The sequence below is a fragment of the Myxine glutinosa genome, chromosome 14 (genome assembly GCF_964187855.1).
Source record: "Myxine glutinosa chromosome 14, kmMyxGlut1.1, whole genome shotgun sequence".
Taxonomy (NCBI): Eukaryota; Metazoa; Chordata; class Myxini; order Myxiniformes; family Myxinidae; genus Myxine; species Myxine glutinosa.
In genome coordinates, this window is record NC_136274.1 from 85640685 (window position 1) to 85655701 (window position 15017).

The window sequence follows — 15017 nt, forward strand, 5'->3', positions numbered from 1 at the left end:
CTTTGAGGCACAACTAGTAACAAGTGGATCTCTCAAAGGTGTTCTCAGTGGAAAGGCCTACGCAAAGTCCCTCTTTTGCCTCAAAACAGTGTGTGAGGCAATGGAGAGGCTGTTGATGGAGAGATTCACTGAGGAGGAGAACATCATGATCTCTGACCCTGCTGTGCTTCTCAGAATGACCCAGTCTTGCAACCGAGAGCACCTCGATGAAGCCCTCAAAGACCCCTCAACTCTACTCCTCATCAAAAATTTGCATAAAATTTGCATAATTTTGCATAAAATTTGCAGCAGTAATTTGCATAAAAATGGTATGTGGGACATTTTTTCAGCTTGGGGCCATAGCTAGTCATTTTCTACACATTTTTTCCAATCTAGAAACACTGATTAGAAGTATATCTCCGGGGGGTGCAGGGGGACCTAGTCTTCCTACTAGACTAATCACAATCATTCGAAGCCCACACAGTGGTGTTGCACATCAAGTGGTCATTGAAATCCACATTCGTTCATGTTCCTCATACCACGTGACTGTCACCTCGTACGAGCTCGCATTCCGAAACTCCTGCGCACACCTCGCGTTGTTAACAGTCGTAAAATTCACAGCACAACGACCTGAGTGAGTCGACAACAACGCCTATCCGACCAACTTGTCACTAACCACGTTCAGCACAGCATAAATTCATGCACACGCGTCTCTTTGTACAATCTTGTTCAACAATCCCCATTCACTCATGTTACGTCTCCCATTATTCAAAGGAAAGGGGATTTTAGACCGGGGTGGAAAGGGTGAGTTGGGGTGGAAAGGGTGGGGTGGGGGGGGGGGGGGGGGGGAGGGTGGTGCCTGGAGCCCGGGGACAGGACCCAGGTCTTGGGAGGGTAGGCGTCTGGTAACTACCTAACCCTACCATGGGGTCTTGATCCTGAACCAGCGACATCTGTCGCTCGCTTGCTTGACTCTTTACTTAATTGTCCTCTGTCCTTGTAGCTTCAATAGCTACAGCTGTAATGCTTCAATTTTCAATATTTCAAAAACCACTCCAATCCTTGCTACCTGTGCTTACCTGGCCCCTTGCTGTGAGCCTATTTATTTTCTCTTGTTCACCTGGTCCTGGTTTGTTTCTACCTGGATTTCTGCTGCTTGCTTCCTCTGCCCTACAGTTTCAGCACCTTTCCTGCCCTCTTGTCTAGAGTTTTGTCTAGAGCTTCCTGGCTTGACCTCGTAGTTGCCACTACCCTCCTGTCAAGCCTACCTGGTACCTGCGCATTTCCTTTTTCCTGGCCATGTTCCTTGGGTCTTCTACGTTAGCTGCAGCCCATTCTTTCCCTGGCATGCAGCGGCATACCCTATCTTGTCTATGGCTGCCTGACCTCACCTCCCCCCTCTCTTTGCTAACTAACATTACCCCATAACGTTACCCCTTGGTAGATCTACCCCTTAACGTTATCCTGGTGGATCAATAAATCAACCCGTTACTCCAAGGCTAAACAGCCTCCACTTACAATTTTGTTTGAGGTGCAGGCACAGGCGAATGACAAAGGAGCGGACGAAACCCGCGGGAGGGAAAGAGGCTCAAATTTGGAACCCTTTGATAAAATGCTCACCTTAGACAAATCAGAGTGCCGGCCTGAACAGCCTCCCTCCGTCTCGCAGAGCTCGCTCCTCTGGCCCTCGCCTCGAGCTGCACCCCACTCCTGGTACCAGAAATGTCGGGAAGGGAATCAGGTTTCCACCACGAAGAAAGGAGTAACAAGCGTTTATTGATCCATTAGGTACACAGCTGCGGGGAAGAGCCAACATATACTGCACAAATGGACAGCGTGCCTCGTTGACCCTCCTAGAGAATTGGCGGACCGAGGTCCGTTTATATAAGAAAGCATATCCACAAGATCTGCGCTGAAAGGAGGCTCGAACAAAGCAAATCAGCGGGCTTAATCCCTCCCACCGGCATCCCTTCCTGGGGCTCCGAGGGAGTGGAGCTTAAGAGTCTTATCTTGCAGAGCAGATGTTTCTCAAGGATGGCCGGAGGTTATATTTCACACGTCGGAGTAGCCGGTCTTTGATTTAGTTACATTCGTGGCCGCGGTTAGATCGTAAAACATGTTCAAAGCAAGGGTGAGAATTAACAGGCTTGAATTCAGCACGTAGGAGAAAGCGAGCGTTCTCATTGAAATATAAATCGTGAAGCAAGCATCTCTTATTAACTACAAAATAACGATCATACTTAGCTATAACAAAAGGTTTATACAACGATAAAATCCTGTGACCGACATACAGACTTGGCATTTAATATGGAATATTTTTTTTGTGGGGGTGAACTTACTTTTCAAGATGACTTAGAAGCAAAAGTTCATTGGAATTATGTTGAAATTATTCTAGATTTTGTTAATGTGACCTTTAAAAGAAACAAAAACCATATTTGACATTTCGAAGCAAATAAATTGATCCTTGAAAGTGATGTGAACTGATATCGAACTCAATTCATGGACAGTACTGTGTTAAACTTCTGTACGTTTTCCAGAAGTATCTCTTTATTTTGCACATTAGCCAAAAAAAATTTCAACAAAAACAAAAGCTAAATTATGACTGGGATTACGGACAGTAAAATTACAGTTCAGTACTTTGTGTAACCCCCACGAGCATTCAGGAGAGCACGAACACGTCGAGGCATGCTGTTCACGAGATTTGCCAAGGTTTGGACAGGAATCGCTGGCCATGCAGTGACAATAGCCTGCTGCAATTCACGCACAGAGGTTGGCTGCTGGTCCAAGTGGTCGATTTGACGCGTTAATTCTGCCCACAAGTTCTCTATCGGATTTATATCCGGGGACATGGCAGGCCACTCCATATGCTCTACACCACGGTCAGCAAGAAAGTGTTGGATCATGCGAGCACGATGAGGCCGTGCATTGTCATCTTGGAAGACAAAGTTTCCTCGAAAGTCTGCACGAGCAAATGGAAGCAATGTTTCTTCCAGAATGACCCTGTACTTTGTACTTGAACTGGTTCAGGTTTCCATTCAGAACAACCAGGTCAGTTTTGCCCCCTGCATGAAAAGCAGCCCAAACGGTCACCCCACCACCTCCAGCTTGGACTCTTGGCACTATACTATCTTCGTTGTGGGCTTCATGCACTTGTCTGCGCACTCGGACGCGGCCATCTTGACGATAGACCAGAAATCTAGACTCGTCACTGAAGGTCACGTGATTCCAGTGTCCTGGCTGCCATTGACGGTGCTCTCTGGCCCACTGCAATCGGCGCTGACTGTGTTGTCTGGTCAGGCGTGGCTTTCTCAGGGGACGCCTGGCACGATAGTCTGCTTGAACCAGTCGTTGGTTGACTAGCCTTCTGGACACAGGCACATTTGTCAGTTGCTGCCACTCAGCCCTAAGCCGATTAGCTGACTTGGTACGGCCATTGCGGACTAACCGGTGCAGCTGGCGATCATCTCTCCTTGTGGTTCTGCGTGGACGTCCTGGCCTCGGTATTGGAGGAGGGACACCCCTCTGAGCATTTCGTTTCAGGATCTTTGACACCTGACCTTGAGTGATGCCATACTGCCGAGCAATAGCACACTGTTTCATCCCAGAATTTCGTAAAGCCACCACTCCATGACAAAACAGCATTGTCAAGTTGACGGACCATCTCCAGAGGAAGCGGCAATAACTTTTGGAGACGTGCAGCAGTTGTTTTCCACTAATACAGAACACAACAACCCTTATATACCCGATTGTGAAGCCAATCGTCAAATGTACCTGTCCTTACATTTTGTCACGCCACCTGTGATATAAACCTGTTATTGACTTCTTGCTGCGAAAGACAATCAGTGACATGGTTCTTTCAACAAAGACATCACCAAAGGGTAAAAGAAACTCACCAGATTGATATACGGAGTTCAGAAAGTAAACCCAAGTCAAGGAAAAAAAAAATTCCATATTAAATGTCAAGTCTGTATATATACAAATTGTTTTACTACAAAAGGAAGGCAAAAATGGAAACCGAAGCACAAGATATGAACAAAAGCTGATGTAACGGACCCTTGGCTTCACATTTGCACAAGGTCAAACCACAGATAAAGCATGTTTTTGCCATCTCAGCACAGAGAAGCAGTTCTGCCCCGCAACTGTGAAATGGCTCTCAGCCAACTCTATACAAACAAGGACATCTCCTTTTGACCTGGCTCAACTATATCACATGATGCATTTACCCAGCATGCTTTTCGGCCATGACTGTCTCTGCTTGGTTCAGAGAGGACAATTATTCATTTTTACCCCAACATTTATGTCATGCTCCTTGGTCCGTATATCCCAAGACAATCCTTGCGTCGAGTACCCAAGGCCCATGTATGCATCACGCTCCTTGGTCCATATATCCCAGACAATCTTTGTGCCGAGCATCTTGGATAGCTCCGTTGATCTGAAAGCGCACATGTACCGTCGTCCCCACGGGCAGTGACAGTGCACACCTGAACCGTGTTACTGCTGCTGCTGTTCTGCATTTTCCCGCCTCCCAACCTCTGGGCATGCATCTGGAGGAACCATACTATTTGCTATTGTCGGAGTTCGATGTCAGCTGTCCAATAAGAACTTAGGACAAACGCCTTGAGAATATGAGCCGTTTTTTTATTACCAAGCCGTTGCAACACGTGCGGAAGATAGGAGGGCACGAAACTGGCCGGTCCTTTCTCGAAATATATTTACCAGCACATCCTGTTTATATACACAGGGATTAGCGCAAAAAAGACAAGATATCGCCGCTCGGAGCTTGCCCAGAGGGTTTAGGCACATGCTCATAGCATCACACCAATCCCCTCAAGGTTCACCCTTATCAGTTGCGGAGGCCATTGCACTATAAGACGACCATTCCTGTGTTCATTTCATATGGAAAATGCAAGTTGGCTTTGCATAGGAGATACAATAACACATTTGAGAGAACATCGACCTACATTCTGTTCTAAAAGAATACAAGGCCAAATTAAAATGGAAGTAAATGAAATTACTTCGACAATTCCTTTCTCCTGTTCAGATATGAAATAATAATAAAAAAAATTCTTAATATAGAACATGGAATGCCATTAACGTTTCAGATCTGCAATGAAGACGTCTGGTCCGATGAAGATGTGCTCATCTAGATTTTTCACTAGATGTGCTAGATGTGCATTTCCACTAGATGTGCTCCACTAGATGTGCTCCACTCCACGAGAGACCAACTCCCCTGAGGAACTGGCTCCCTCCATCTCGCACAAACGCGGTCCTTACAGATAATCGAGGCTAATTTACGTCCATGCTCATAAGAGCCCGCACATGTTGTTGTTCTGGGGAATACATAATATTGTCAATCTCCTGTATCATCTGATCCTGTTTAGAGTATAGAGCATGGCAATTAAAAAAAAAAAAAATGAGAGACTTCCTTTGTGTGGAAGTCATCCATGGACGTGCGCTCAGGGGAATCCGGAGTAACAGGTTGATCAGGCGGTTCCTCGTCGTCGTTTTCGTTCTCTTTCTCTTTCACTTGTAGTTGAGCTAACAGAGACTTCGAGCTAGGAAAAGATCTCTCAAGACACAGGCGAAGAAGATGTTTCATTATGAACACAGCAAAGACAAGGCCTATGATTATCATAAGCCCCCATAAAATCCAAGACAATATGGTGTACCCAAGGCTACCAAACCATCCAGAAAGCCAATTTGTTATACCCAGATCCTCCCGGGAAGTTCTATCCACTGTAGTCTCCTGCTCGTCTCAGTCGGTTAATGGCTTTGTTTACTCCCTCTGTCGGATTCGGGATCCAAGTGCAACATTTTCCCTCGATCACCCCGCATACCCCTCCACGTTCCGCCAAGAGGATGTTGAGCGCTACCCGGTTCTGCATCACCATGGTCTGCATTTCTACCACATTATCTAACAATTCCTTATGGGCCCGTAGGGTATCATTGGCAACTTTTTCTAGGGCCAAAGCAATTTTGTCTATCCTATAGCTATTCATAACGACTCCTGTTCCCGGGAGGAAGAATCCCAATGCTTTCTCCCATCCATGTCCAAAGAGAGTAGTCTGTTCGTCTCGGTCCCACATTGCCCTACGGACCCTTCCCGGAGAGATGTCGAGGCTATTTAACAGGAGGATTTCAGGAATTGCTGAACCTAGATAACATATCCCCTTCCAGTCATCAGGCAGGTACGGGTACGCGTTTATCTCTACAAACAAACATCGTCCCATGTAGAGAAACCATGTGGTTTGAAAGGCATTTCATGCCCTCTGAATCCCCCTTCTTGGGAACAGTAGAAAAAAAAACAGCTGTTAGGGTAGTCGTATTATCTCACAACCCCACCCGAACCGTCATTGCTCCCTTTGAAGGCTTTGGCTTTCTCCCAGATAAGACAATGTTGCATTCAGAAACACCCATCTTAGTTTTTCCCCTCCCTTGGATGCAAATCACACCTGTTCGTTGTTCCAACCAAACTGATTTTGGTCGAGTTACCCTGTCCTGAATCATCGGGACATATCCAAATGTACGAGTGCATTCGGCATCATTCCTTATCCCTGTCCTTTTCACATTGGTTCTAATACAGGCGTTTCCCAATGGATCCGAGCATAAATCGTTAAGTGACAATGGGATAAATTTCTTCTTAATACCCGTGGAGGTGCTCTCTGGCATCGGCATACAAGACCAGCAATTTATGTGATTCTGTGCTGCTGCCACTTCCCTAGCCACTCCCCAGTAGGTATTTGATTCTCCAGGTTTTCCCTTTATTACTTCGCTATGATCCACTGGCTGATACCCTTTGATGGTTATTTTTACCTAGTAAGTTTGTCCCACACACGTTTCTCTGCAAGCTTTATGTTTAACCAGGCCCCTCAAATTCTGTGCTTGTTTAGCTTGGTCATAAATCGAGGTTATTAAAGCCTAATTTTTAGTTCCCAATTTATATCCTGTTTACTTAGTTTTTCTTTTGTTCCACCGACTGATAGAAACATACTTCAGTACGACTTCCTATTTGCCTTTCATTTTCCGAGACCATTGTACTAGGCGGACAGGGAATGGAGAGAGTGTCAAAATTCCACTTCTCATGTTTCTATCACGAATGCATGGGATTTCTATTTTCTGCCCATTGTCAATCATTATAGAGGGGGGCACCATGGGAACTAATGATCCCGCTTTCCTTTTTAGGGGGTCTACTCCGTTACTAAAATACTTGGGGTCATCTAACCCTCTTTTTAGTCTTGCAGGTTGGTGTGATGTCTGGGGTCCTCGACTCCCATGTCCATTTAAGTCTTCACTGAGTACTCTTGGTGTCCCCATCAGGACTTGCAGCAATGTCTGCATCTGCCTCGGTCCCATTGTGTTGGGGTTGTGTAGGGCCCTGGTTAAGTGCGGGTACGTCCAGAGAAGTGGCTTCCTGGGGGTGCGTCTCTGGTGATACCCACCTTCGGCAGTGAGATGCGTGTATCCAGGAGGTCTTTTCTCGACACTTGACAGCAGTGTATGTGACCAACAGCACCTGGTACGGGGCCAGTCCACCTTTCCTGGAGGCCGTGCTTCCTTCTGAAATTCTTTATTAGCACAAGGTCGCCTGGCTTGAAGGGATGGCACGGCCGGGCTGCTGGTTCCGGCAGAGCTTCTTTAACCTGTGAATGGAAACTGTTGACAGTTCTCATTTGTTCTGCGTAAAAGGTCAGCACATTATCATCCAGGTGATGAATATTTTGTAAATCGGTCATAACTGGCGCCGTTACTGGCAGCCGCATGGGACGTCCCATAATAATTTCATGTGGACTCAGGCCCGTGTGTCTATTTGCAGCCGAGCACATGGCCATGAGAGCAAGAGACAATGCCTGTGGCCATTTAAGTCCTGTATTGTATGTCATTTAAGTCCATTCCACATAATTTTGGCAGTCTAGACTTCAAGATAGCATTCTGACGTTCCACGGCTCCCCCCGATTGTGGATGTAAGCGCAGTGGAATACTTGTCGTATCCGTAGGGCTTTGCATAGCTCTTTGACTATCTCTGCTGTGAAATGTGTTCCCTGCTCGCTTGATATTTTGCACGGGATGCCGAATCTTCAAATAAAGTCACGCACGAGATGTTTTACCACCGCGGTGGCATCACACCTATGAGTAGCGTAAGCTTCTGTCCACGTGGAAAACATATCAACAATCACGAGTATAAATTTGTATTTTAGTGATGGTTGCATCTGTACGTAGTCAATTTGCAAATGGACGAACGGTGCCCATGGCATAGGATGTGCGGCATTTTGAAAACGTCTCGGTGAGAGTCCCACATTGTGATGTTGACAAATCGCACACTTTCGGCATACTTCCGTGGCTACTGTTGTGATACCTGGGGCATACCATGAGTGTAAGATCGCCTTTACTACCCCATCTTTGCACACGTGGCCATTATTATGTGCCACGCATGCGATCTATGGAAGCAATGCTTTTGGTGCTACGATGCGGCCCTGGCGATCGATCCATACGTCATTGTCTTGCTGCGTGCACCCTTGTTGCAGCCATCCCAGCATGTCCTTATTTTCCACTGCCGCTTGTCGATTGACAATGTCCTGCACAGAAGGGGGAGTTACTGTTTTTGTTATGAGCGGGACAAGATGTAGCGGGCGAACCCGGGGATTTTGTTCATACGCAGCTTTCTTGGCCGCCCGGTACGTGCGGTCATTACCTTGGGAGATTAGTGACTCCTATTGGCGTGAGTGTGCCTTGCATTTTACAATTGCGAGTGCACTTGGTTTCTGTATTGCTCGCAGTAAGGCTGCAATCAGGTTACCGTGTGTTACAGGTGAACCCGCTGAGGTGAGAAACCCTCTCATTTCCCATATTTTACCTGAGTCGTGTGCGACGCCCCAGGCTTAGGCGGAGTCCGTGTAAATTGTGGCGGAGCATCTCACGGCCAATTCACATGCGCGTGTAAGCGCTATTAATTCGGCTTGCTGGGCAGAATGCCGTGGAGGCAATGCATGGGCCTCGATAGTTTCCCAATCGTCACACACAGCGTATCCTGAAAGCAAGCAATCGTCCTGGGGACGGTTTGAAGAGCCGTCGACATAATATGTCAATTCTGCATTCGGAAGCGCTTTGTCCTTCAAGTCTGGTCTCGACGCGGAAACCGAATCCACGAGCTGCAGACAGTCATGTGGAGTCCCCTCACCTGGTAGGGGAAGGAGAGACGCTGGGTTCAGTGTGTTAAATCTTTCAACAGTTATGTTAGCGGCTGACGAGTGTTAGTTCACTGATGAAGGACCTCGCTGCGGTGAGATGTTGCGTCTTCACTTGTAGAATGAGCGCACTAACGTTATGGGCTACTCTAACTACCAGGGGGCTCCCCAAAACAAGTTTGGATGGACGAGTAACTGTGTACACTGCCGCTGCTACTGCACGGAGGCATGACGGCTGTCCTCTGCTTACCGGTTTGAGTTGGCTACTGTAATACGCTATGGGACGCATTTTTTCGCCATGTTTCTGCGCCAATACCTCTTGTGCAAAACCCTCCCGTTCGTGCGCGTATAGGTAGAAGGTTTTGTCATGATCAGGCAAGCCTACGGCGGGTGCTGTGGACAGCGCACCTTTCAGTCCAGCGAATGCATTTTCCATTGTCGGTGACCATTCGACTTGCAATGGTGCGCTGTATTTTGTAGCATCATAGAAAGGGCGTGCTTGTACTGCATAATCTGGGATCCAAGTCCGACAATACCCGGTGATGCCCAAAAATCTTCGTAGGGCCCTTTTTGTCGTTGGTCTCGGAATCGTGGAAATCGTTTTCACGCGTTTTGTTGTCAGTGTCTGTTTACCCTTCTCAATAGAATGTCCGAGGTACTCCACCCTGGTTTTACACAGCTGTAATTTGTCGTAATTCACCTTGTGGCCTCTGTCGACCAGCGCACAGAGGAGGGTCACCGAATCAGTCAGACACTTTTGCTCTTGTTTATTACATAGTAATAGGTCGGCCACATACTGTACCAGTGCCGACCCTTCTGCGAGTACCACTTCCATCACGTCTTTGTGTAGGGCCCGCGAGAACAGTGTAGGGCTGTCGGCAAGTCCTTGGGGCAGACGGGTCCATGTGTATTGCTGTGCTTCATCGGTAAAAGCAAACAGGTGTTGCGATTCCTGGCTCAGAGGGATGGAGAAAAATGCGGAACATAGATCAATTACCGTGAAAAACGCAGCATCTGGCGGGATGGATGCCATGATAGTGGCTGGATTAGGTACTACGGGGGCAATGCTGACAATACACTTATTTAATGCTCGCAAATCCTGTACACAGCGCCAGATCGATTTTACTGGTTTGTGGACCGGTAACATGGGAGTGTTACATGAACTAACGGTCGGGATTAAAATTCCCTGTTCAAGCAAAGAATTCAACACAGGTAATATACCTTTCCGAGCCTCCTCACGATTTGGGTATTGGTTCACTCTTGGGAGAGCCGCTCCTGGCTGCATTGTGACGGTTACCGGGTCTGCCCCTGTCATTTTTCCCACGTCATTGGGATGTCTGGTCCACAAATGAGCTGGCACCTGGTGCAAAGCCTCGTCATGGAGTCGGCCGTCTTCCCTCCCCCGCGAGTCCTTGCACTCAATCCCCACTCTCTCAATTTTTGCGGGTACATCAATGTGCGGCTGTTCCCACATGAAGCCCTGTTGGTTGCGCACATGGTACCAGTTACATTCCAATGTGACCCCTTTGTAATCCCTTGGAATGTTTTTCAACCGAGTTATCATGGGTCCAATGTCATTTGCCTCGAATCCCTGACTTACTCGGAGTGTTAGATGAGGAATGACTTCATTTGGCAATTTCACGAGGTCCCTTTGGTCTTGCGTCGTCCGCACTTCCAACCCTACCCCCTCTCTTCCTATCCAGAGGTCTGTGACCACTATACGGGTGATTTCTCCAAGGCGAGGATGCACCTGATTTTCATATTGTTCGTCGTTGCCAAGTTTGTCATAATAGCAAGTACAGTGGAGGGTCTCTTTCCATCCGTGATTATCCCATCCATGGGCGATTACCCAGGTCTTCAATTCGACAAAAACCAAGCGTGTCCCAGTGCATTTGAGTGGTGACTAACACTTGATTGTCCGTGCATCTCCACCAGTGCACTACCAGATCTTTTTGCATTAATAGAGGTAGAACTAGATCTCGCTGGGAGTGTGGTATGTCCAAAAACATCCCTCCCGGAGTACATCGTACAGTGCATCCCATCTGACATAACAAATGTCTCCCCAAAAGGTTACATGGGGAGTTCTCCGCTAGCAAAAAGGCATGTCTCCTAGATAGGGGTCCACATTGCACTTCCAATTCCTGACTCAGGGGTATTTTCTCCACTCTCCCCGACACCCCCACCACCGAGACCCTCTCTTTTGAAATGGGGATCCCTTCCGAGTCTGACCCCTTAAGAGTCGAGCGAGTCGCCCCCGTATCCACGAGGAACTTACAGCGTTTTCCATTTATTACCAACGAAGTGGTGGAAACCCGAAATGGGGTTATTGGTAAGGGTGGGGTCGAGGGACGCCTCGCTCGCATCGTGTCAATATTGGGTTGTCCCGTTTATCGAATCGGCCTGGGTTGCACTGGTCCCCATTCGAAGGTCGTTGGCCACCCCTTCGGCCCTCGCTCCTACGTCCTTTTAGATAGGGACAATCTCCTTTCCAATGTCCTTGTTCCCCGCAATGAAAACATCCATAAACAACCTTACCTGGGCGGCCGTTGTCCGCATCTTTCTCATCCTCCCATCCACCTGAGGAGCGCTGATTCTTGACATAGGGTGGGGGCTTTGCCCAACCCTGGTTAGGTTCAAACTCGCGTACTGAGGCACTGGCCCCTTTACAATATCCAGGAAACTCGTCTTGTTGATGCCAACGGATCGCTCCCCGAACTAACATTTGATGAGCCTCCTGTTTAATCTCTTTCGCAGCTTCTGCATCCGCAGCGCACGATTGGTGGCATTGCATGGCCGAAGCCAGATTCTGTGCAATGGTTTGCCCCGCCCATCCCAAAATAGCAGCTTTCAGTCATTTCTTAATTCCTGGGCAACGTCCTTCGACAAAAAAGTTATTGAGTAATTGATCTGGGGGGCCCTCAATTCCAGGGACACCCCCTCCCCCATATGTGCTCATTATCGGTTTAAGTCGAGTCAAAAATTCCTCTGGATCTTCTCCAGCCTTTTGTTCACAATGCGTGATTTTTCCCCAGTCTACCTAATTTGGTCGGACTTCTTCATGGATGGCATCTACCAGCCGACCCAAGCGAGCTGCGTAGTCTCCTTCCGCCTCGTTGCTTGGTGGGGCCATCTGCCATCTTACAGTTGCCTTCACCTTTCTCCATGTCTATTCTGGGAGGATACGGTCCATCATAATGCCCACATCCCAATGTGTCGGTTGATGAGTGAGCACGAATTCGAAGAGGTGTTGTCTTAATCTATCTGGGTCATCTAGGCATCCCCGAAGAATGGCTGACATGGATTGCAAGTCTACTTCGTTCCATGCCCGGTGTACGTATCTGGGAGGTAGCTCTCCTCGTTGTGCCGTCGCTGCACGGCCTGCGTCCGTCATGATCATCGGGGCTATAGTTTGTGGCCTATGGTCTGTGTTCGGTCTTGTCCCTATCAATTGAGCATGCAATCCTGCTTGGATGGAGATCTGGTCTGTATACAGCCTGAGGTTGAGAGGGGGCCCCACTCTTTTCCCCAGGCCCTGTCGCCTTATCGTTTTCCTGCGTCACTATCATTTGTTTCTGTAAAACAGATGTGTTTTTTAGTCATTTTGAGTTCGCCTTTAAAACCGGCGCATCTAGATTCCATCTCTCGTTTGGCACACTCTTCCAGCCATTGGCTGAAAGCCTCCCAGTCATTCCCGTTATGCTTTTTCCCTTTGTCTCTCTTTTTTAGAGCTTTCCTTAGATTAGTCAACCGTGATCTTTGGAATGTCCTTTCAGTGGGGAACGCGGCCCTTTGTCCCACGGTCAGTCCGACCCACTCATGTACGTATTGTACACAACCTTCCCCAAAAGTCTCCAACATATATCCTACCGGAGTACCTGAAGGTGAGCGACCGGGTATCCCGGGTCGTCCATTCTTATTTCCCTCTTGGTGAGGTCGCTACAGAATATTCACTGTAGTCCTTAGTCACAGGATTCTCTTTCCTTTAAGGTTCTACCTTTATTTCCTTTTACACCTGAGGCCGCACCTCCCTTATTCACTGTAGTCCTTAGTCACAGAGTTCTCTTTTTTACACCTGATACCTAAGATCCCATCTTAGTTCCTCAAAATTTGTCCTTCTCTGCATAAAACGGCTCGATCCCAGTTCAGATCCACGCAAAGCTATGGAAAGGGTTTGAGTTTGCCTGGAGATGACAGCACGTTGCTCCTGAGATAAATTAAAAGGTCTCTCACCTTTTGCTAAGTTGCGGGTACCCTGAGACAATTGCTGCCACCTCCAGACGTTGTCTGTCCCCTTGTCCACAGCCTTGGTCGAATCCGAGTCACGGCACCAAAATGTCGGAGTTCGATGTCCGCTGTCCAATATGAACTTAGGACAAACGCCTTGAGAATATGAGCCGTTTTTATTACAGAGCCGTTACAACACATGTGGAAGATAGGAGGGCACGAAACTGGGTCCTTTCTCGAAATATATTTACCAGCGCATCCTGTTTATATACACAGTGATTAGCGCAAAAAAGATAAGATATCTCCACTGAGAGCTTGCCCAGAGGGTTTAGTCACATGCTCATAGCATCACACCAATCCCCTCAAGGTTCACCCTTATCAGTTGCGGAGGCCATTACACTATAAGACAAGCATTCCTGTGTTCATTTCATATGGAAAATGCAAGTTGGCTTTGCACAGGAGATACAATAACACATTTGAGAGAACATCAACCGACATTCTGTTCTAAAAGAATGCAAGGCCAAATTAAAATGGAAGTAAATGAAATTACTGTGACACTATTCACACAGTTTGTTTGTGCAAGGCCTCAAACTTGTTTGTGGCAATGTGAACAATCTCAGACATTGATGTGAAAATAACTGGGGTGTGTTCGATTAGCAAGCAGCTCGCCATGGCTTTCCAAACCAGTCGTTCTGTATCAACCACTTGAAAGCCGCTCGTCTCGTCTCATTGTTCGGCAAGAAGATCAAGCGATTAACAGAGATACTTCGTTACGTTCGCAAAAGTGGCCGCCATAGTCACTAGTCACATTCACAACGATTTCCTGTACAAGCAATGAAATGTTAGAACTATAAAAGCAACCAACCAACATATACAAGCATACCCTTGTGATGTATCCTCACAGTATTACTGATACGTGCATTTTGTACTTTCATTTTTATTCTGCTTTCAATCCTAATTATTCAAGATCTAGAAACATGTATCCTTTCCCAGAATGCACAGCGGTAGATGTATAGATAAACTTGGTAGGGGGCTTCTCCTTCTGAGTCCCATTTATTTATCTTTCTTCCCCTCGTCCTCGTTCTCTGGAGCCGCTGATAATACAATAAGTTAGTTTGGGAAGTTGCCACAAGAGCATCGAGTAAAACTGAAAATGATGGCTCGGGCACCATTTGTTTGAGTACCACGATAACATTGTTTCCATGGAGACCGCCATGCTCTTAAGCGCTTTGTCTGAGTGCTTGCTTGAGCGCTTTGAATGAAACAAGCTGCTTGACAAGCTGCTTTCTAACAGAACACACTAATAAGTAAATGAGAAATTTTGAGAATGTGGAGTAGCGATTATATGATTGAAAAAAGTTATTGTTTAACAGGGTCTTCCCGTCGGAAGGAAGAGCACTGTCACCCATACCTCCGCCGATCGCCTCCTTCGTCTCGGTTTCCACTGAGGGGCGGGGCTCGAGTGACCGGCAGGAGCCAAGGTCGGAGGAAAAAGAAGAAGAAGAAGCGAAGAAGGAAGTCAGAGGAAAGTGGGAAGGGGGGAGAAGAGGTGTGTGTCTGTGTGTCTGTGTGTCTTTGTCAGAATCTGCTGTTATTGTCCGATGAGCAAATCGATGACAAATGGAGTTTATG

General features: G+C 47.3%; 1 protein-coding gene across 6 annotated transcripts in view; it reads left to right on the plus strand.

The window, feature by feature from the left end:
- LOC137439984 (histone-lysine N-methyltransferase 2A) overlaps positions 1–15017 on the plus strand; it is a 248494-nt gene that overhangs the window by 63120 nt on the left and 170357 nt on the right. For all 6 annotated transcript variants that reach the window (XR_013621442.1, XM_068136309.2, XM_068136310.2 and 3 more), the window contains exon 3: positions 14759–14934. Coding sequence is in view for 5 of the 6 variants with exons in the window: in XM_068136309.2 (XP_067992410.2) it covers positions 14759–14934 (176 nt within the window). In the remaining variant the exon portion in view is untranslated. The remainder of the gene's footprint in view (positions 1–14758; positions 14935–15017) is intronic.